The sequence below is a fragment of the Podarcis vaucheri genome, assembly GCF_965113315.1.
Source record: "Podarcis vaucheri genome assembly, chromosome: 17".
Lineage (NCBI taxonomy): Eukaryota > Metazoa > Chordata > Lepidosauria > Squamata > Lacertidae > Podarcis > Podarcis vaucheri.
In genome coordinates, this window is record NC_138755.1 from 41,652,284 (window position 1) to 41,673,637 (window position 21,354).

The 21,354-nt window shown below is 43.1% G+C and overlaps 1 protein-coding gene across 22 annotated transcripts in view; it reads left to right on the forward strand.

Annotated features, from left to right (window-relative positions):
- ADGRL3 (adhesion G protein-coupled receptor L3) overlaps positions 1 to 21,354 on the forward strand; it is a 574,776-nt gene that overhangs the window by 508,433 nt on the left and 44,989 nt on the right. For 11 of the 22 annotated variants that reach the window (XM_082206024.1, XM_082206018.1, XM_082206034.1 and 8 more), the window contains 2 exons: positions 4,319 to 4,415; positions 20,741 to 20,869. In XM_082206024.1, coding sequence (XP_082062150.1) covers positions 4,319 to 4,415; positions 20,741 to 20,869 — 226 coding nt within the window. Of the gene's footprint in view, positions 1 to 4,318; positions 4,416 to 14,217; positions 14,945 to 16,760; positions 17,060 to 20,740; positions 20,870 to 21,354 lie in introns of those variants that run through there. The other 11 variants (XM_082206026.1, XM_082206031.1, XM_082206037.1 and 8 more) reach the window with 3 other exon arrangements.

A 21,354-nucleotide genomic window follows, 5' to 3' on the forward strand; every position in this document is an offset into this window, starting at 1 on the left:
AGTTTGAAAAGCAGACTTTATGTGATTATATATATATATATATATATATATATATATGCTTTCGTAGATTTTCACGGGTACAGGAATGCAGGTTTTGGTGTCTTCGGGTGTCTTCCCGTGTAAGAGTCGGGGTGTCTGTGCGACGTTTCGACGAGGTCTCACTCGTCATCTTCAGGCTGGTGCTTTCGGCTTCTTGTTACTGGAACAGAGCAGAATCTGGTGTTTGAGTTCCTATAAATACTGTTGAGGGGTGTGGTGTATAGCCTCCAACGTTCTGGGCAGAGAGGAAGTTCCTAGATTAGTGTGCCTTTTCTTCTTTTGTTCCTTAATTACTTGAGGGATATCTTGAGTGATTTCATGAGTGATATTCTGAATACCACTGGGTGGGTCATTAAGTGTAGATTAGTTGCTAAAGCTTTCGTGTCTTGACCTCTTGAGCTTGTGAAGAGTTTTTCTGAGAAGATGGCTGTGCTGCATTTAGTTGTGCTCTGGCTTGGCTTCGTGTATAGGGGCGAGCTGTGGTTTTGTGCTTTGTGCCAGCCAGATCTGTGTAGGGATTGCAGGGGGGTGCAGCATCCGGAGGTGCCAATATAGTTTGGCTACTGGATGGAGTCTGTAATATGTCTGTGGAGAGGGTCTGGGTTTGGGTCTGGTGTGGTTGATTGGTGACGGCGTTCTGTGTGCCTCTGGTTCTGGTGTCGGTTTTTGTGGGGAGGGCTAATCTACACTTAATGACCCACCCAGTGGTATTCAGAATATCACTCATGAAATCACTCAAGATATCCCTCAAGTAATTAAGGAACAAAAGAAGAAAAGGCACACTAATCTAGGAACTTCCTCTCTGCCCAGAACGTTGGAGGCTATACACCACACCCCTCAACAGTATTTATAGGAACTCAAACACCAGATTCTGCTCTGTTCCAGTAACAAGAAGCCGAAAGCACCAGCCTGAAGATGACGAGTGAGACCTCATCGAAACGTCGCACAGACACCCCGACTCTTACACGGGAAGACACCCGAAGACACCAAAACCTGCATATATATATATATAATCCTAGGAGTTCACCAATCCATCCCAGGTTAAATATTGTCATGAGCAGAGGTCAGCAAACTTTTTCAGCAGGGGGCCAGTCCACTGTCCCTCAGACCTTGGGGGGGCGGCCTATATTTTAGGGGGGAAATGCACGAATTCCTATGCCCCACAAATAACCCAGAGATGCATTTTAAATAAAAGGACACATTCTACTCATGTAAAATACACTGATTCCCAGACTGTCCGTGGGCCGGATTGAGAAGGCGATTGGGCCTTAGTTTGCCTACACATGGTCATGAATATAGAAGCATCAGACACTTAGGAATTTTAGCTGCATGTTGAGGGGGAAAGGAAGGTGTGATCTTGCTCCTGGGTCTGGACTCCAAGCTGGACCCAAAGTCTGTTGGCAATTTCTGGATCTTGCCAGAAAGGAACCAGCCCATATGTAGTATTCTGGACTTGCACCTTTTGTATGCGAAATTTTACATAAAATAACATGGTTCAAATCATACAATTATCATATTTAAGAAGCCGTGAAGTTACTCCAAAAAACTTATGTTTGTAGATATGTGAGATGTATTCTGTCAATAATAAAAATAGCCCAATTATGAACAAGTATGTTAAAGAATTTCCTCTCTCTTTTATCCTGTTATTAAAGAAGTTTAGAAGAGATGGCATAGAATTTATTTTCACATTCAGCAAATGTGAGGATATCTGTGACTGTCCGAAATTTTGCACAGACATTTCAGGCTGAAGGAATCATATGCAGTGGAACCTCAGTTGTCTAATATAATCCTTTCCCAAAGACTGAAAGGTTTAACAACCGAGGCGCAATGGGCGGTCAGAAAATTCAATTGAGAAAATTGAGAAGCTGTTTGACTTCCGAGGCGCGTTCAAAAACGGAAGCAATTACTTCTGGGTTTTCGGCGTTTGAAAACCGAAACATTCGATTAATAATAAACGGAGTATGTGCTTAGTGAAATAAAAATATTAAGAAGGCCAAAGAAAGATGTAACCCGCTCAGTCGTCTTTGCAGTTACCACATTAATCTTCTGCTGGCATTTCCAGATACAGAGCATCACATGCCACAAAATTATCTTATTCCTTTTTACATTTCCAGAATGAGGTTTTATGTTCCTGTAATCTTATATATTTTATGGCTACATTATGTAGTTTATTACTCTACCTTCTAGTCATGCACTTAAAAAACAATTCTCTCATCGTCTAGAACATAACAAGGTTTTTTCACAGTAATTCGAAAACTATTCCCAAATATCAAAATGAGTAATTTCATAAAATGCTGCCTTGCAGACAATCATAACTCTTTACCTTTGATCCATTTCTTCATGAAAACTCCATAAAATCTGATATATTCTAGGAACAAGATTTTTATCTAAATTGTTAACCCTGATCAGTTAATTTCTGAATCCAACTTTAGTGACGGGTTGACGTATGGTGATGGCTGCTCATTCATCATAGTGGTGTTATCGTTATATAATCAGATTTTCATGGCCCTGGTTTTGATATATCAAAAAACATAGCACATATTGTTCACATTATAAAGGAACCCAGTTCTCCACTGAGTTTAAAATTCCCGCAAAATATTAAAGCTGCTGTTAATGATTTAACTTGACTACTTCTCTTTCCAAATTTATCCTAGATTCTAAGCAAATTTATACTCATGAGATTAGATTGCATTTCTCCCTGCCAATAGCAAGAGATCTGCTTTGCACCATCCGTGAGTTCTTAAACAGCCTTAAACATGAGGTTGCAAAGCAGCTCTTACCTCATGAGTCCACTTCACATAGCTGTTCAAATGTATAATGTGTCCCACCTAGAGAAAAACCAGGTTTTTTTCGTTTCCCCCCCCCCCCAAGCCGTTCCCCCACCCCAGTAAAACTTGGGGGGGAAGTGTGTGGAATATTCAAACTATATCAAACTGGGTTGTTGTTTTTTTCATTTTTTCCCGGGGGTTTCCCAGGCCTTCCCATCTCTAGTCCCACCAAACACCCTGGACTTATATGCCTTTGCTTAACTTGGCTCAGTGTTCTTTTAGCCATTACTTTTTTAAGGGAGGAATTCCCATGAAATTTCAGGTGCATTCACACAGAACCTCCATATTCAGAGGCTTGTATTTCTGAGTGCTTGAGGCAGACAAGAAGTTTCAATGTGTTGAATCTTACAGTTGAGTCACTGTTCTCCAGTTGCATGACTGGAACACTGACTGTACTCCTGTTTGTGGGGAATGGTACATTTCTGGCATCTTGGCTACCCTTGGAAGCTCATACAGTTGTACCTTGGTTTTGGAACAGCTTCGTTCTCGGATGTTTTGGCTCCCAAATTATCAAAACCCAGAAGTGAGTGTTCTGGTTTGTGAACTCTTTTTGGAAGCCGAGCATCTGACAGGGCTTCTGCAGCTTCCGATTGGCTGCAAGAGCTTCCTGCAGCCAATCAGAAGCCGTGCTTTGGTTGTGCCCAGAACTCACAAACTTTGGTTTCTGAATGTTTTGGAAGTCGGACTCACAGAACTTTCTGGGCACATCCCTTTCAGCTTTTGATCCCATTATCAGTGATTTGCGCTTTAGTATATAGTCTGCATTTTAAGGCTTTTAAAATAGAAGATCTATTGCTGTAGGGCACCTTTGTGAGCTTCTAGTTGGAATCAGGATTCTGGACAAAGCAGATTCATGTTCTGCTATATGCAAGGGGTGACTGACTACTACACGCAGTTCTCACTGCTGAATACAGCGCATTCTCAGAAAATCGTCACTTAGGCAAGAGTTTGCATAAAGAGTCAACCATTTCCATTATTTCATATGGGGAAAATTCTAATGTGTTCCCAAGCACCTAATTTTGACCGCAAAATGATGGGGAAACCCTCTGAAACCTTGCAGGAAGCAAACAAAGAAGGGGCAAATGCTCTTACTTGTCTGATCTCTCCCCTCCCTCCCACCATGGTTTGTGGCAAAACAGAGGCTGCAGACCAGCAAAAAACAGAAAGAAAGACCTGTTTAAGACTGCTTATTTGTTTACAGTACTGCACACAGGTCCAGCTATTTGGATATCTGACTCTGTGATGTCTATAGCAAGGTTTGGGTACTAATTCCTCATGTTTGGATAAGTGAATTTTCATAGAAGAAGTGTCTAGATAGCGGGAGCTGCATGTATATACAGGTGAATAGGAGTTGTACTCAAAACCATCTGGGAAGCAGAAGGTTGGCAAAGGCGGCTGTAGATGCTCTGGTTGAGATTCACTTTCTGCCCCTTCCTTTTGCCCTTCTCCAGAGTCGCATTCGCAGGATGTGGAATGACACTGTCCGAAAGCAGTCGGAGTCATCCTTCATCACTGGTGATATAAACAGTTCAGCGTCACTTAACAGAGGTAATTATGGACTTATCAGATATGTATGACCTTTGTAATTACTAAGGAATCTAAACGGCAATGCTTTGTCGACCTTGAAATGTGCTACACCTCGTTCCTTTGGATTAAATTATGTCCATGGAGAATTTTTAAAAGTGCTTTATGCACTGTTTTTCATTAAGCGAAAATGATTTTTTAAAAATGTTTATTAGTTTTTAGCATGTGTTTTCACAAATATTGCTGTGGTTGCAGCAGGGATTTGGGGGGGGGGGAGTGCGTGGATGAGGCGGGGAGTGAGGCAGAATATTTCTATAGTCAACTTCTGGTGCCAAGAAATGGAGGTTGTCAAGCTTCATTGCTAGCAATGAAATGGGCAATTATGGAGTGATATAGTCTGCTAAGTGTTGTTATCCCAGGTAAAAAGCAATTTGGAAGGCTTTGTAAAGGTGAAAACCTTCTGCATAATGTGTGCCCAGACCATCATCCTCTGTGTCCAAAATGGATGCCTCTCAGCTCTCCAGAGGACTGTGGGAAATTCTCTGCTTAAAATGTGATGAGGAGAACCAGGCTCAAAATTGGGTTCAGAAATCTAGGGAAATAAGATGATCTATTCAGGCCCAACACACATCCTGCCACATCCCTGATGATCTGGCAACCCTCATTCTCTGTGATCCTTCCTTCTGATTCTCCTACCCTGCTGCTATAGCAGCTGAAATGGTGGAATAAAGGAAAGGGGGGAGGGCTTTCTCCCCTCACTCTTTTCTGGCCTACCACAGGCTTCCCCGGCTGCATGCGAGGTGCCAGGAGCCCTGGGAAATGATGTTTTCCCAGTGCTACTGACACCTGTCAGTGATGCTGGGAAAGCTACTTTCCCGGTGGTCCTGGTCAACTGCTGATGGAGCCACAAAGATGGTATGTGGGACAGGGAAGGGTTTTGAGTAGTGGCAAATCAGCGCAGAAGGCAAAACCATCTAAAAGCTCTTGTCATGGGGGGGGGTCAAAAGCCAGGTGAGGGCAAAATTCACCACTGCTGTCCAGCTCTTCTCCCAGCACCCGCCAGCTGCCATTTCCTGATGCCCTCGGGAATGATGAAGTTGAATCTCTCATATTAGCCGTCCTTCTCACTCCCCGCTTTTCGGGTGTGCAAATGAGGGCGTCATCACTTAACCTGGAGAGATGAAGGTTTTTGGAGAGAGGATTGATAGTGTTCTTTGCTTTGGATTAAAATTTGAACCAGATATGAGTTTTTGGCACCATAATCCAGCCTCATCTTTGAAATGATCATTACGAGCTGAGTGGAGTTGGATTTCCAAGCTTAGAAATTAGGCAGCAGCTGAATAGTGTTGTAAGAAATGCACGTCTTTGGAATAGTTTTATCACCTTTGTCAACACAAGCGCGAAATGTTTAGCAAAGGCAGTTGCCTCCTAGCACCAGATTGCTGCTCGAAGATCCCATCTGTTAACAGCTCTGAAGCAACATCAAAAAATATCAAGAGGCGGCTTCTCTACATTGTTCCTCCTCTGCCCCCTCACACTCATCCCTTCCCATCTTCTGGAGCAAATAGGCTCCTTGTTTCGCTCTGCAACACTTGAGGAGGAAAAGCGGGAATAGGAGAGCCCTCTCTGCTTCTCAGAGAAACCAGGGCTTAGGTGGAATCTTCAGGGTGTGATCTGGCAACCCTACTCTTTCTATAATTTCAGGGGGGACCCTAAAATGTGTTGTTGTTTTTTCTGGGTATCATATTGGAAAATGTGTGTTAGTCCCTTTCAAGGCAATGCTTTGGTAACCCTCATGTGCTTTTTCATAAACATACCCACTGTCAAATTAAGGTGAAGAGAAATATAGATAATTTAAGGCTACTGTGGATGAAACATGGCCAGAGGTGAGAGGATTACACACTCCTTCGGAAGAGCAAACCACTCTTCCTCCACCAACCTTAAGCACATTTACACTAAGAGAAACCAGTCTCAGATTACAATTTGTTTTTATTTCAAAAAAGAAGTTAGGCAGCAAAATTAAGCTGTACTAAATCCAGACGTTCACATTCACCTGTGGTCCCTGTTGCTCCTGAGCCACTTTGTTTGTATATGAAATAAAATTAAACCAAATAGCAAAGCATTGCTCTCGAGGACTTTGGCTGCTGGGCACTTTGAACTTATGCAATCCCCCCGCCTCTTTCTCTGGTGAGGTATCACAATAGAGTCGTACCTTGGTTTTCGAGCAGCTTAGTTGACGAACAAATCAGCTCCTGACGCCGCAAACCCAGAAGTGACTGTTCCGGTTTGCAAACTATTTTTGGAAGTCAAACATCACACACGGCTTCCGATTGGCTGCAGGAGCTTCCTGCAGCCAATCAGAAGCCACGCTTTGGCTTCCGAAAGTTTTGGAAGTCAAACGGACTTGCACAACATTTTCCACTCGACTTCCAAGGTACAACTGTCCCGGTAGTTTTCACAAAAGCAACTGCTGCTCATGGCGCGCACTGTATAGAATAGAATGATGTATCTCCCTTGTTTATCACAGCATTCCATGTGACATGCCCCTGTGAACCGCAATAAAAAGTGGGAGGGTCTTTAGTGATGTGTACGGCATAGACCTTCTTATTTTTTTTTTATTCAAGTACATGCATGCATACACACCTTCCCATCTCCGCAGACAAGTTAATACAAGTTAATGGTGCAATCCCTCCATTAAGAGGCTGGATCCAAAAGGAAATACTCTGTAGTGGAATCTGTTCCCCCACCAGCAGGAACCTTGTTGTCCCCAGCCATCCCTGGTAAAGATGGGCTTCTCCCACCGCTAGCATTTTTTGGGATATTTAGCCAATCTCCCCACCCCCATTGTGAGTTAATGAATAGATCATTCCTCGACCTGGCCACAGTGATCCATGCAACGGTCATCTCCAGGCTTGACTACTGTGATTCGCTCTACGCGGGGCTGCCCTTGAAGCTGTCCCAGAAACTCCAGCGGGTACAGAATGCTGCAGCGAGGCTCCTCACGGGGTCTCTGCCATGGGAGCATATTCACCCAGTGCTTTTCAAGCTGCACTGGCTCCCGGTGGAGTACAGGGTCAGATTTAAGGTGCTGCTTTTGACCTTGAAAGCCCTTCACGGCCTTGGACCCTCGTACCTACGGGACCGCCTCTCCCGATATGCCCCATGGAGAGCCTCAAGGTCCATAAATAGCAACACCCTAGTGGTCCCGGGCCCTAAGGAAGTTAGACTGGCTTCAACCAGAGCCAGGGCCTTTTCAACGCTGGCTCCAGTCTGGTGGAACGCTCCGTCTCATGAGACCAGGGCCCTGCAGGATCTGATTTCTTTCCGCAGGGCCTGTAAGACAGAGTTGTTCCGCCTGGCCTTTGGCTTGGAGCCAATTTGATTCCCTCCCCCTCTTTCTTTTTCCTTTCTCCTCCTGTGAAGAGGCTGCATCCTAATGTTTTAATGTTGTATTTTAATCTTTTTTTAAATTCTATTTTAATCAACTTGTTTTTATTATTGGTTGTTAGCCGCCCTGAGCCCGGTCTTGGCTGGGGAGGGCGGGGTATAAATAATAAAAATTATTATTATTATTATTATTATTATTATTATTATTATTATTATCCTTTTTACTTGCATGGAAGGGGAGAGAGAGAGAAAGCCTTCACTGGCTGCTGCTGGTGGGGAAATCACACCAAAAAACCCATACACAATAATTCTCTGAGCCCAAGGATCCCTGGTGGGAGGTGTAGCCTTTTCATGCTCAGTAAGGGCCTGGGCTGGGCTGGGGAACTGTGCTCCTGAGAGAAGGGCATTAAATTGGGAATATCACGATCATAGTCATGCCCCTCCTTGCCTGGAAAGGGAAGGTTTGGGGAACTGGCTTTCAGTTGAAGCACATGTGTGTGGACGTACAAAGCTGTGCATTGAGAAGTAGCCTAAAAAACAAAAGAAACGCTGTCCTGCAAGGTCAAAGCCACTTGCACTGAAAACAGTAATAAAACAGTAGGTGGCTGGTTCATATGGAAATCGACAGTGCAGGAGCAATAACACGCTGTGGGTTAAACCACAGAGCCTAGGACTTGCCGATCAGAAGGTCGGCGGTTTGAATTCCTGCAATGAGGTGAGCTCCCATTGCTCGGTCCCTGCTCCTGCCAACCCAGCAGTTCGAAAGCATGTCATGCGCAAGTAGATAAATAGGTACCGCTCCGGCGGGAAGGTAAATGGCATTTCCGTGCGCTGCTCTGGTTCGCCAGAAGCGGCTTAGTCATGCTGGCCACATGACCCAGAAGCTGTACGCCGGCTCCCTCGGCCTATAGAGCGAGATGAGCGCCACAACCCCAGAGTCGGCCACGACTGGACCTAATGGTCAGGGGTCCCTCTACCTTTACCTTAAAGAAGTAGCGAGGCTGCAACAGGTTGGGGAATGTATGACATGTAAATCACGGGGAAGTAAAAGTACAGGGGGGCGAGGACAGAGAATGCTAATGGGAGCGGACCCAAGCTTTTCTGAAAACTCTCAGTCCCTAATATTTAAATCTCCCTTTACATGAGCTGTGGCCTTTATAAAAATGAGGCAGACATTTTTTATATATAAATCCCCCATGTGTTCGGTAACTTTTTCTTCAGAACCGAACAGGTTAGGAAAGGTATTTGACTGTGTCCACACATTTCACTGTGCACTTACTGTGTTTCCGGTGCTTGGATTTTTTTCATCAAAAATGCACATGTACCCTTGGTTTGGAAATACTACAGTTTCGTAAAATTGTAGAGTTGGAAGGGACCCCGCGGGTCATCTAGTCCAACCCCCTGAAATGCCGGAAACTCAGCTAAAATATCCAGTTTGATTCAGTTGTTTCTCAACTCAGCTTCACACTGTTTGGTCCTTAAGACGGTCCAAGGTGTCTCCAGTCAAGATGTGAACACCTTTGCATGGGGTGAAGACATTCCTGCCCTATCCACTCCCCTTGGTGTGCACACAAACAGAAACTGATCTGATACTAATTAAGATATGTTGATGTGAACAGCTGGGGGAAAGGGAAGCGATGTGAAGCACACTGGGGGGAAACCACAACTTCAGGTTTATCCTGACTTAACTGGTGGTGATATGAACACCCATTTCGTCTGAAGAAAGCACAAACTCTAAACCTTCTTCTCTTCTTCGTATCTAAACTGAAATATCTCCACCAATAGCATTTTAATTAATTCTGATTCTCTCGCGAGAGAAAAGTGTGGTGTTGTTGTTGTTTTTAAAAAGCTATGACTATCTCACTGTAGCCCCAATCCTGATCAGGCCCACTTGCAATTGGAAATTGGCAATAGCAACCTTGAATGTATAAATATTTGACTAAATATTTAAAGTATTTTATGTGATCTGCAAAGACATAATCTGAAACTTAAACAGGAAAAAGGAATAGAGTGTTATGGCAACTGTATTTATATATAATCAGTTTAATTTCAGTTTCATGTACATTCTCTCATAATGAGTCGAGCAAATTAATCTCAAATTCAAACAGTGGGAATCTGAGTCTGAAAGCAAATTAAAATTCATAACCTAATACCATGATTTCCATCCCAAGTGAAACCTGAGTGTTTTCAGAATGAGGTCTCCCACCACCTCGTCTTCTCTCCAAATATAATTAAGCTGTCGTTTGTGATGCTGAAACAATATACAGCAAAGCTAACTTAGCAGGGATACCTGGAGGCAGGTAGGGGTCTGGGTGTTATTTCTAGGCAGACTTTAAAATGATCCACTGATGAAGGCATATTTTCAAACTTCAGTGTCAAAATTTACATTTGGTCACTCTGCTTCTACCTAAAAACATGGGGAGCCGTTCATTTACATGCTTTTTCTGTTTAAAAGAGTGTTGTTTTTGTAAGGCTTAATTAGGGGATGGTCTTTAATTTCTCTCTGTATCTCATTCTGATGTATCCCATGACATTTGATACAGCCAGGGTGACGCCAAAAGGGCTTTCTCTGTGGTGGTGCCGTCTCTTTGAACATCCCAATGATTAGCTGGCTGGGGGCTTTCAGAAAAGCTGGAAAAATATTTATTTAGGAGGGCATTCACAGTGATAAATGTCATTTTACTGGGACGTGATCCAATTAAAGTGAAGGACATGTTCCGGAACGATAGCTTTTAAATATATAAAAGAAATATGCTAATTAGGCTAGCTGTGTTGAGATTTTTAGATTTTAAACGGATTTGTTTTAATTATGGTATTGTTACAAACCCCTCGCTTCCCAGTATTATAGGGTTTCCTTTACAGAAGAGAGCGCAGGACTGTTGCGCTGTCTTTGTAATGTTTTCTTTATTTGGAAATATACCAAGAGGGTAAAGTGGGAGCAAACCGTCCTCCTATATAAGGTCCCCAGACAGCAGTTTCTGCAGCCCTTTCAAGGCTGCCCCACCAGTTCTCGTTTACTCAAGAAACCCTTGGTTGTCTTTCGTGCTGTATGAAAATTGCCAATGAGAAGTTTATGGCTTTTATCACACCCATTTTGACATGCTCCTTCGCAGAGGGTTCGCTCATGGGTCACTGCTCAGCTAAATCTTCTGTAGAGAGTTGGGCATGGGTGGGAATCACGGCCATGCCACACTCAGCCCGGATGGATATAAACGCCACCGAACAGGATGCAGAAATTCCCAGCAACCTGGTTTCGCCACACTCTCCCAGCTGCTGTGTAAATCACAGAAATAGCAAAAGCAGCAGCAAGAGGAAACAGAAGAGGAAGAAAGGCAGGGCAAAATATCTGGCTAGAAGTATCTGGCAGAGTAAGCCCAGTGATATGCTAGGGCCCCTCTCTGGAGACAAGGGCGTACTGTCTCAGGAACACAGAAAGATTGCAATGAAAAGAGCAATCAAAGGACTGCAGGAGGTTCTTAAAGACTCTAGAGGGCACTCCAGCCCAAGAAATAAGGTAAAAAGTACTTGGGTGAGTTGAAAGCATCACTCTAGAAATCTTATTAAAAGCAACTTGTCACCAGTGGAGGAAGTCCGGCTTCTTGTTCTGTAAACAGTACCAGATATTCTGAAACCTTATCTGTCTCACTCCACTCGGCAGTGAAAGAGAAATACGGGGTTGTGCTCTGAGGGTAGCAGAAGCAGTGGCATTTCACAACTGTAAGCCGTTTTGTTCACTCCTCTCACAAAAAACAAAGGGGATGGGAAGTGGTGCGTATATCTACCTGCAGGGTTTGTGCCAGAGAGAAGCATTGGGTAAACACGGGGTGCTCGGCACCATGACAAATGCCATTTAACACGGGTGGCACTGTGGTCTAAACCACTGAGCCTCTTGGGCTTGCCAATCAGAAAGTCGGCGGTTCGAATCCCCATGACGGGGTGAGCTCCCGTTGCTCGGTCCCTGCTCCTGCCAACCTAGCAGATTGAAAGCACTCCAGTGCAAGTAGATAAATAGGCACTGCTGCGGCAGGAAGGTAAATAGCATTTCCGTGGGCTATGGTTTCCGTCATGGTGTTCCGTTGCACCAGAAGCGGTTTCGTCAACCTGGCCACATGACCCGGAAAGCTGTCTGTGGACAAACGCTGTCTCCCTTGGCCTGAAAGCAAGATGAGTGCTGCAACCCCATAGTTGCCTTTGACTGGACTTAATCGTCCAGGGGTCCTTTACCTTACCTTTGACATCTATTTAAAGCTTTGGGAGCAGTCATCAGTAGATTTAGGGCAAGGTGTCATTAATTTGCTGCTCCGTGTCTGGAGTGTCTGTCATGTCCAAAACAGAGCCTGGATGTAGTGGTAGGATGGATGAAGGCCAGTAAACTGAAGTTGAATCCTGAAAAGACAACAGCCCCTGTGAGTGATCAGTCCTTGGATCTGAAGGTTGGGGTGTTAACCAACTCTGGTAGTGGTTACACTTCCTCTGAAGGAACAGTCTGAGGGATGCTCCTGGATTTGTCACGGCAGGCCCAAGCGACATCACCAGCAGGGAATACCTCTTGCCCGCTTCAATTGGTTTGTCAGTAGTGATCATTCCTGGATAGGGATAGAATCATAGAATCATAGAGTTGGAAGAGACCACAAGGGCCATCGAGTCCAACCCCCTGCCAAGCAGGAAACACCATAGCTTCGATACAGTGATTTGTGCACTGGTAACCTCAAGACTGGATTACTACAAAAGACTTTATGTGGAGCTGCCCTTAAGGTTTGTTTGGAAACTGCAACTCCTGCAGAATGCAGGGACCAGGTTGCTCAATGCAACTCTTCTGAAAGAGTTGCACTGGGCACCATCTAGCTACTGATCCAAGTTCAAGGTTTTACTCCTGGTTGATAAGGTTCTAAAAATCTCATAACCAGGCATTCCCAATATAGACTAACTTGGCTGTTTCCATCTGTGGAGGAAGCCCTATTAACCCTGCCACAACCTGTAGACATCTTACCATGGTGCAGAGAAGGGCTTTCTCTGTGATGGCACCCACCATGAGGAACAATCTCCCTGCATTTGGTTGTTTTCACCAACAATTGAAAATGTATCTGTTTACCCCAGACATTCCTCTCACTATTAATACCAATTCCAGCTGTTTCTGCCTACAATGTTGATGTTTTAACTTGGTTTTATCGGTTGTAGGGCTATAACTTGTTTCATTTGTTTGTGAGAAGCCTCGGTTGTGTTTCTTTCAATGAAAGACCGTGTATAGACTCAATTAATAATATCCATTGATAATTTGTGCTGCGATCCTGTGTTCAGTTCCATATGCTTCACTCCACTGACCACAAGCCAACAAAAGAGTTGAGTGTAAAGAGTTTTAACTCTGTTGGGCTGTGACCTATTGGCACCATCCTTCGTTTGCTGACTCCCCAAAACAGCCGTGAATTGGTTAAATTCTTTGAGTACTGAATATTATGAATGAATCTACCCTCCTATTCCAGAACTGTGTTTCCTGCAAGGCTCGTTCCTCCCCTAGAATCATGACTCCTATCACCCATCTCCCCACTTTGGCAGCAGTGGGGTGTGGCAGAGGCAGCAGAGAAGGACAAGGCAGGAGGCGCCATTTTCTGTTTTGCCTCAAGTGGCAAAGCATTCCAGGCTAGCCCTGCTGGAGCATCACAATGGGCATTTCTCCATATCGTGATTTGATAGTGAACAAGCCTTAAAGGAAAATAAAGAGCTGCACTCTTGGGTGTCAAGTCTTCCGGTTTTCCTGTTTTGGAAAATGAGCAGTGCAGTGCTGTGTGAATGGGGTTGTGTATTCTTTAGCACTGTGTATTCTGCACACAAACCACTCAGATAATGGGGTGGGGGTTGCCCACAAGTTCACCTTCTCCCCAAATAAGTGGCCGTTCTTTCTGAAGACCTTACAACATGATCATTTAGTGTGATTTGAGATGTAGGCTGTGGTGTCTCACCCTATCAATCTGCGGCTCAGTTACAATTCTGTCGCTGAACCTTTTGATAGGTTCATTGATAGGCATGTAACCCGTTGCTTTGATGTTCTCAACAACATTATCCAGGAGCATTTACCCTCATATAACATGTAACACCAATCTTGTGTTTGCCTCAGGTTTTACATCCGTTGTCCTATTTGATTCCAGCAGCAACCATTTCATTATGACTTGGTGTTGGAAAGGAGTTCCTTAGGGCGGGGGTGGGGACCGGGATCTTATCAGATCAGCCTTATTTTATCAGCCATGAAAATTGGCCTCCTTCAACATCAGTCCATAAAGACAGTGACCTGCCTTGTGGAATAAGCACACCCAATCCTTTTACGTTCCAGCTTGATGTGTAGAGCTTAGCCTTGCCCAATGCTTCTGCGTCTGTTTCTTCCATAGAGGAGTTCCTGTGCAACACTTAGCATTGAGCACTGAACATTTATTTTCTTTGGCTTCAGATATATCATCCTCCAGAGCAGCCTCCTGGCCACCATATAGAAGTCTCAAGAACATGTAGAGCAGGGTACCAGGCCTCTCCTTCGAAACATTGGGATTCCCCCCAGGCCACAGACCGCTCTCCTGTCCTGCTAAAGACCTAGCTGGAATGTCAATGAAGTGTAACAGTGCCTGTTGGTTGCCTAGGTGGAGAATGGAGGGGGGGTTGCAGAATGTAGAAACTTCTTATTTCTGCATGGCTGGAATATAGCCTACTGTACAAAAGGAAGAATCACATCCATTTTTGCTTTTGCCCCATTTATGCCTCCCACACCCCAATGATACCCCTGCCCCCAGAAGGTTGCCCACAGCAGAACGTCTTGGTTGCACTTCATGGCATCCTTTCTACTCCATACAGTTAATCCTGGATGGAGGTGCCATTGTATTGCCACATCTTTTTAGAGCTGCATGAACTGGAGCTGTAAGCATGTCATCCTGGCAATGTGCGTTTTAGGGAATAGTTACAACTTGGTCTGTTGTCTCCGTATGGCCTTAGTTTGCTAGAATCAATAAGAGTTTGTTTCTCTGAGGGGCATCTTGCAAGAGACCGAATGGAAAGGGATGTGTAACGCAAGCAAAGGCTGAAGCTTTTCGGTGAATGTTTCCCTTCTGCTGTAGGACTGTGGCAGTAAAAGAGTCCTTGGTGTTACAATAGCACCGCCAAACATTCAGCCAGAATACTTGACCTTCTCAGCCACTATATATATATACAATTCATTACGAAACCACTCTGGAGGAAGGTGAGTTTCCTTTCCCTTGGTGGTAGTTCTGATAAACTTCCTTTGACGTAGAATCATAGAATCATAGAGTTGGAAGAGACCACAAGGGCCATCGAGTCCAACCCCCTGCCAAGCAGGAAATGTCGAGTTACATTTAGCTTCAGAGGTGCTATTAAATCAATCATTTCAGGCAAACTGACATTAGCTTTGTAGTCAAGAGATTTTAGGCATTTCTTATGGACACGATGGCAGAAGATGTGTAAACCCCAATTAACTGGTTCCACCTCCACTGACTACCCACAAAGGATGCAAAACTAAAATATGAAGTTTAAGACTATAGGGGCAGTACAAGCTGTATCTAGGTCGAACTATATCACTGCTTAGATCAGTGATAGATTATTTAAAATCATATTAGGCATATTAATCCATACGGCTCAGTTCATTCAAAAGTACAATAATAAGTGATAGTTTAATTTATAAGCTTAGGATATGCAATTGTACCAAATGTGAGTCGCTGTGTAGTGACCCCTAGAAATATGTTGTTGTTCAATTGTTTTCTTCCTTGCATTGTTCTTCTTTTGGTTTGTATTTGCAAAATAAAAAATAAATTTTTTTTTTTAAAGTTCAGAAAGACTTTTTCCAATATAAAGATATTTTGATGCATAACATTCTTATTCCAGATTAAAAGGAAATTACAAGGTTTGAGTCTTCCATGGTTTGACCGTGTTCAAACGCATTATTCATTGAACCTCTAAGCTCTAATGTGCAAATAAGCATGCAATCCTAGCTATGTCTATGCAGAAGTAACCCCCACCGAGTTCAGTGGTGCTTACTCCCAGGTAAATGTGTATAGGATTGCACCATAAGAGAAGAATCCGCTTTCAAAAATATTTATGATTATTAAGAATGACTTTTTATCTTCGATGTATAAGTTACTTTTAAAATACTGGTCTGAACCAAAGCAAGTAAAACACTTGATTGTCCAAAGTATAGCAGATAATATATCTAGGAAGATCTGGGAAAATAAAGAATATAAATCATCTTCAGCAATTAGAGGAAAAGGCTTTGAAGTAACAGCAGGATGGTATAAGACCCTAGTATTAATAAATAAATTTAATAATTATTATTCTATAATCTCTTGGAAATGTTGAAGGAGCAGAGCTGGAACTTTTGATATATAGTGGGAATTTCCCATAGCAAAAAAAAGTGTTCTGGAAAATAATTCATATATTATTAGGAAAGATCACAGAATAGCCTCTTCCACTAGATCCATTGCTTTCTCCTGAATTACACTGTTCATTTAATTAAACAAAAGCATAAACATTTAAAATGGTCACTACAACCAAAATCTTGCTTGCAAATATGAGCGATTGTCAGCAATGTACGTAAATGAGTTAAGCTATGGGACCCCACACCTATGACCAAACTAGCAAATTATATATAATGATAAAAGAGAAAACACAGTGGTGGGGTATATTTATGCCCCTATGGGGATGCCAGTCTCACCCCTCCATTGTATCCATTGATGAGTGGAGAGAAGGTGATCACCTTTTCCAAGGTGATCTGCACAGATCATCTGAGGAAGGGTGAGCTGTGTGCCTGTGTGTGTGTGCTTGCGTGTGCCTTGCGTGCCTAACTCGCATATTAACTTTGACGGTTTGTCACTCGGACTGAGACGCTTTGTCAGCTGGGGTTCCCCCGTTGCTCACAGAGGCGGCGGACACAGCTAGGGAAGTTGAATCCACGGGAACACAGCCTGACTTCAACTCTTGTCCATGTATCTTCAGTTCAAGAGCTTTTCCCAGAGGAGTTACTCATGCTCCGCACAGCGCCTGGTAGAGCTTGTCCACTTACTCCACTGCTACATCAAAGCTGGGACATCAGAAGACAGAAGCCATGGAAAAGCGGGGAACACCAGGAGTGGGCAGAAAAGCACGAAATGGAACCCACAGAAAAAGAGCTATGAGGAAGTGACATTCAGGGAGCCATATAGACTCTTTGCCCTGACCTGTTTGCTATTTGCATTAACCACTAGGCAATCCAGTGAGGTAATGGGCAAACCAATAAAGTCAACCTCAAACACTTACCTGTGTGGGATCTCCTTCTTTCTTGTTGCAAGATACGGATGTTAGGTAGTTTGACGTCCCCAGTGAGTCAATGACATACGGCCAGTCCCTATTTTCTGTAGCTGTCCCAAATCATTGTGTCTCCTAATCTTTTTGTGTGATATGCAAATGTGCATTAGAGTTCTTCAGGTTTCCTCATCCAACTGCAGACCCTTAAGTGTCAATCATCGTTGACAGAATTGTGTCCGTCCTATCTGACCTCAAACTTGGTGCTTTCGCTCTTTATTCCGGGGGTTTCAGTGATGATGATGACTCTGGCCATGATCATGGGGTAGCCAGTTATGACTGTCAGTCGTTAAACTATTCTGCTTCTAGATAGGGTCAGGGGAGGAAGAAAGGTCTATGGAAGGAGAAGGCCTGGACTAAGATGGAAGCTGGTATGAGGGAGTAGAGGAGCCTAGAGAAAAGGAGATTTGTCAGGTAGATCTTGAGTTATAAGAGGAGAGTGAAAGAGACACAAAAATTGGGGTTGCCCAGGGCTTGCATAAGTTGGAGAAGGCGTATTGATTCGCAATACCCTGACAAATCTTTGGCGGTAAACCTAGGATCCAAAAACTGCCATAGCACAGTGATAGCCAACATGGTCTCTCCATTTTTGTTTGACTCCATTTCCCATCATCCCCTTTCAGCATGGCTAATGACAGTTGTAGTCTTACATCATTTGGAGATCTCCGCATTGCCTACCTGTGTGCTATGGCTTCCCAGTCTAATCTCTCCTTCCCAGCAATAACTCTGCCACCACAATCAGAGAGAAAGCAAAGAAAAACCTGGCCCCAGACACTGGCCCGGTTCACGTCCAAATGTGAACACACATAACAAGTTCAACTGCCATCTGTTTCGTCTCAGTCGCAGCCCTGCATGAGCTGTTTTGCTAGTCTTCATAAAATGCTTAGGCAGAACAATGTACGTTTTCACCTTTTCTAGTGTAACTTTTAAAGTATTGTGTAAAGTTGTTCAGAGTGTTGGGGATGAAGCGGGACATAAAATAAATAAGCAGTTGTAACTTTGGTGGTAAGAAGGTGACTGACTTGCAGCTCTTGGGGTTTCTCTCTGCATATTCCACATTCCAGCTCTTTGAACCTTGTCTGCTAAGCATATAAACCACTAGGGGCATTCTTAGGCCCAGCATTGATTGACAGGACATTTTTTATTTTTATTTTTTCATTTTCTGTCCCAACGCTCCTTGCTAAACTCTTCCTTGAGAGTTACGGATTTGCTTTTTGTTATTTTTCAACCAGTTAGTATAGAGAAAATGAAGCCAAAACCACAACCACTCCTATCATTTTTGGAGCATCCTCACTTTGTGGACTTGTGATAAACAGACACAATTTAGATACTAGAAAAGTAGAGGAAATTGGAGAGTACAGAATCTTACTGAGGAAAAACTGGAGCTGCTCTTCCCTAGCTTAAAAGTTAGCTGGTTTTAAAGAACTCAAACCGGGTTTTTGTCATGACTCCTTTGAGAAAGAAGGATCTGCCCCCATTCTCTTACTCTCTACAAGAAGGCGAACAAGGCAGATTCTCTAAAGGAACAAGGGTGCAGCTAAACTTCTCTTGAAAATGGCAGGTGACTAAATCTAGCTTGGGAAGTGGATCTAGAGACACGATTAACAGAGACTGAGTGGAACTCCTGTGTACGTAGTTAAGCTTCACCTGAAAACTATTTCGGTGAGAACCTGGGAGGTCATGTTAAAGTTGATACACACATGCATCTTACTCCTGTTGAGTGGGAATGTCTCTTGTTGCGCTCAAGGTGATGATAGGCACAGAGGTCATTGATTCACCTGTGGTGGGAATGTGGTACATTTTTTAAAAAATGGAGTATGATTTTGACTACCATTGGCGACATTGTTCAACAGGCAATTCAGCAAAAGCCTCTCTTGGTGTTGTTATTTTTAGAGAACAACGAACAGGTTGTTCAAAAAGATTTTATAGTACAGCTATTAATTGTGGCTCACGTATCACAAGGTATGGCAAACAGCTGTAGCAGAAAAATTAGCACAACAGCGTAGATTAGCTGGAGAGATTAAACAAGATACATATATGGATGTATGGTTTCCTTTTTCCTTTTCAATTTGCATTAAGTCTCACATGGGAGCCAGCTGTGTAGTTTGGTATCAACAGTATCTAATCCTATCAGTTATGCACCAATTTGTGTTAACAACATAAGGATGTCATCAGGCAGAAATCGCTTTTCTGCAGCTCCTAGCTGGTACAATAATATGCATGCTTTAGAAACTATCACTGAGCTCTGTGGGCCTGTTGTGTCGCAAGGCCCTTTTCCCCATGGAGCGCTGACCCTTAGCAAGCCCCATCTGATTGTACGCCCACTCCTCTCTCTCTTTCTTTCTTTCTTTCTTTCTTTCTTTCTCTTTTTTCTCTCCAAAATGTTTTGGGTTTCTGTCTTAGGGCAGAATCTAACTGGGCATTATCCTATGCAAGCCCCATCAGAATGCATAAAAGCTCTACCAGATCACAGTAGTTGGTGGTTGGACTGTGTCTTTAGGTAATTGTTGCAAATGTCCCTATATTATTATTGAGGGTACCAACACAAAAAAATAGTCCTCTTTCATTATCACAGTTTTTCAGCAATTCTTTCCTAGTCTTTTTATATCACTCCTTGCTGCCAAGACAGAAAAAAATGAAGTACTTGAGAAACTATATTCTCTGCATCTCTGTCTGGAAATCCTCCCCAGAATTTTTTACCGTCCCTATGGGACCTGTGGCTGCTTTCAGAAGTATCCTTATTTCTGCCCTTCCCTTGTTCATATTAATCTTCTTTTATTAACACTAGTTTGTATAGACTTGTTTATTTTGCTATTCTTGGTCTTTGTGAATTACACTATAAAGAACTTCCGTACTAGTGGACTTTATATCAAAGGTCTAGGTCCCCTCACCCTGACCTAACATTCTGGCATGGCAAATGAACATTGATTTGGCCACTTACCAGTTTGAGGGTTGTGTTTGTAAAAAAACAAGGAACTGTAAATGGGAAGGGGGATACCATAATATCTGAGTATTGACTCCCAGTATTGTATACATCTGACTTTTACATTGTCTGTCATTACAAAGTGCTTTCTAAGGGTCCATCCTGCCCCAGGGGTGACCCCCCTCTCACAGAAGTAAATATGAATCACATCACATTACTTTCTATATTAGACACATTATTTGTTGCGTTGTCAGTAAACTGTTCCAAAAGTGAATAAAGAGCAGTCTGTATTGGGAGTGTAGCAGCGGAGCCCGAAATCTGGAGGAAACTCATGACTCACTTTAGTGGGTGTTAAATGTGCCATTTTATTTTAAGTTACGCTCATTATATTTGTTTGGCCTTTCCTTTAGAGTGATCATCATCTTTTTTTTATGTGGCAAACATGCTGCGTGTCTCTTCCATTTAGACTCTAAGCAGTTGGTTGGGGACATCCTGAATGGCTGGTTTAGCATCACTTCCATCCTTTTATGTTTGCATTCTCAGTGACATCTGTGCTTTGGTGGCATTTAGCTTCCCAGTCGAAGTAGCTGGCTGCTTTTAATCGGGACTGTTGAAATTGTTGTCAGTCTGAATGTTTTCTTTTTTTAATCATATTTGCCTGATTGACCTTTTTTTGCTTTTTTTTCTCTGTCTTTCTATTGGGCTGCTCCAGGAGCCATGGCTAACCACCTTATAACCAATGCTCTCCTTCGTCCTCATGGCACTAACAACCCTTATAACACATTGCTCGGGGAATCGGCCGTCTATAACAACCCTTCTATCAGCATGTACAACACACCAGGTGTGGTGGAGTTTCTCTCATTTTTCTAGTGAGAGTCCCATTTTATGTGGCTTTTATAGGCACATTTTTTTCTTTCTTTCTTTTTCTTTCCTCCCCTTTATTTTTGAGCACAAATAATTATTTCCCTACCCATTTCAGAACATTTTTCCATTTTCCCCAGGCTTTTTTCTTGAACGAATCTAAATTAATTTTGAAAGACACCCATCAGTCAGATCTATTCAGATGTGTATGACCTTTTGTTTTAATATTTTCAGTGTTGTGTTTGGTCACTTGTATCCATTTATCTCTTGTATATCTGTTTGTCAAACATTCATTTGAGAAACAGGAGCACTGTCCAAGGTAAGTGATATCAAAATAGCCTTTTAATGCTAAAAAACGCCAAAGCTATTGTTGAGTTTTGAAATTCAGAGCAGGATTGGGCCAGTAACGAATATACCCCCCAACTGCTGTTTAAAAACAACAGCAGTAGCAGCAGTTAGTTATTT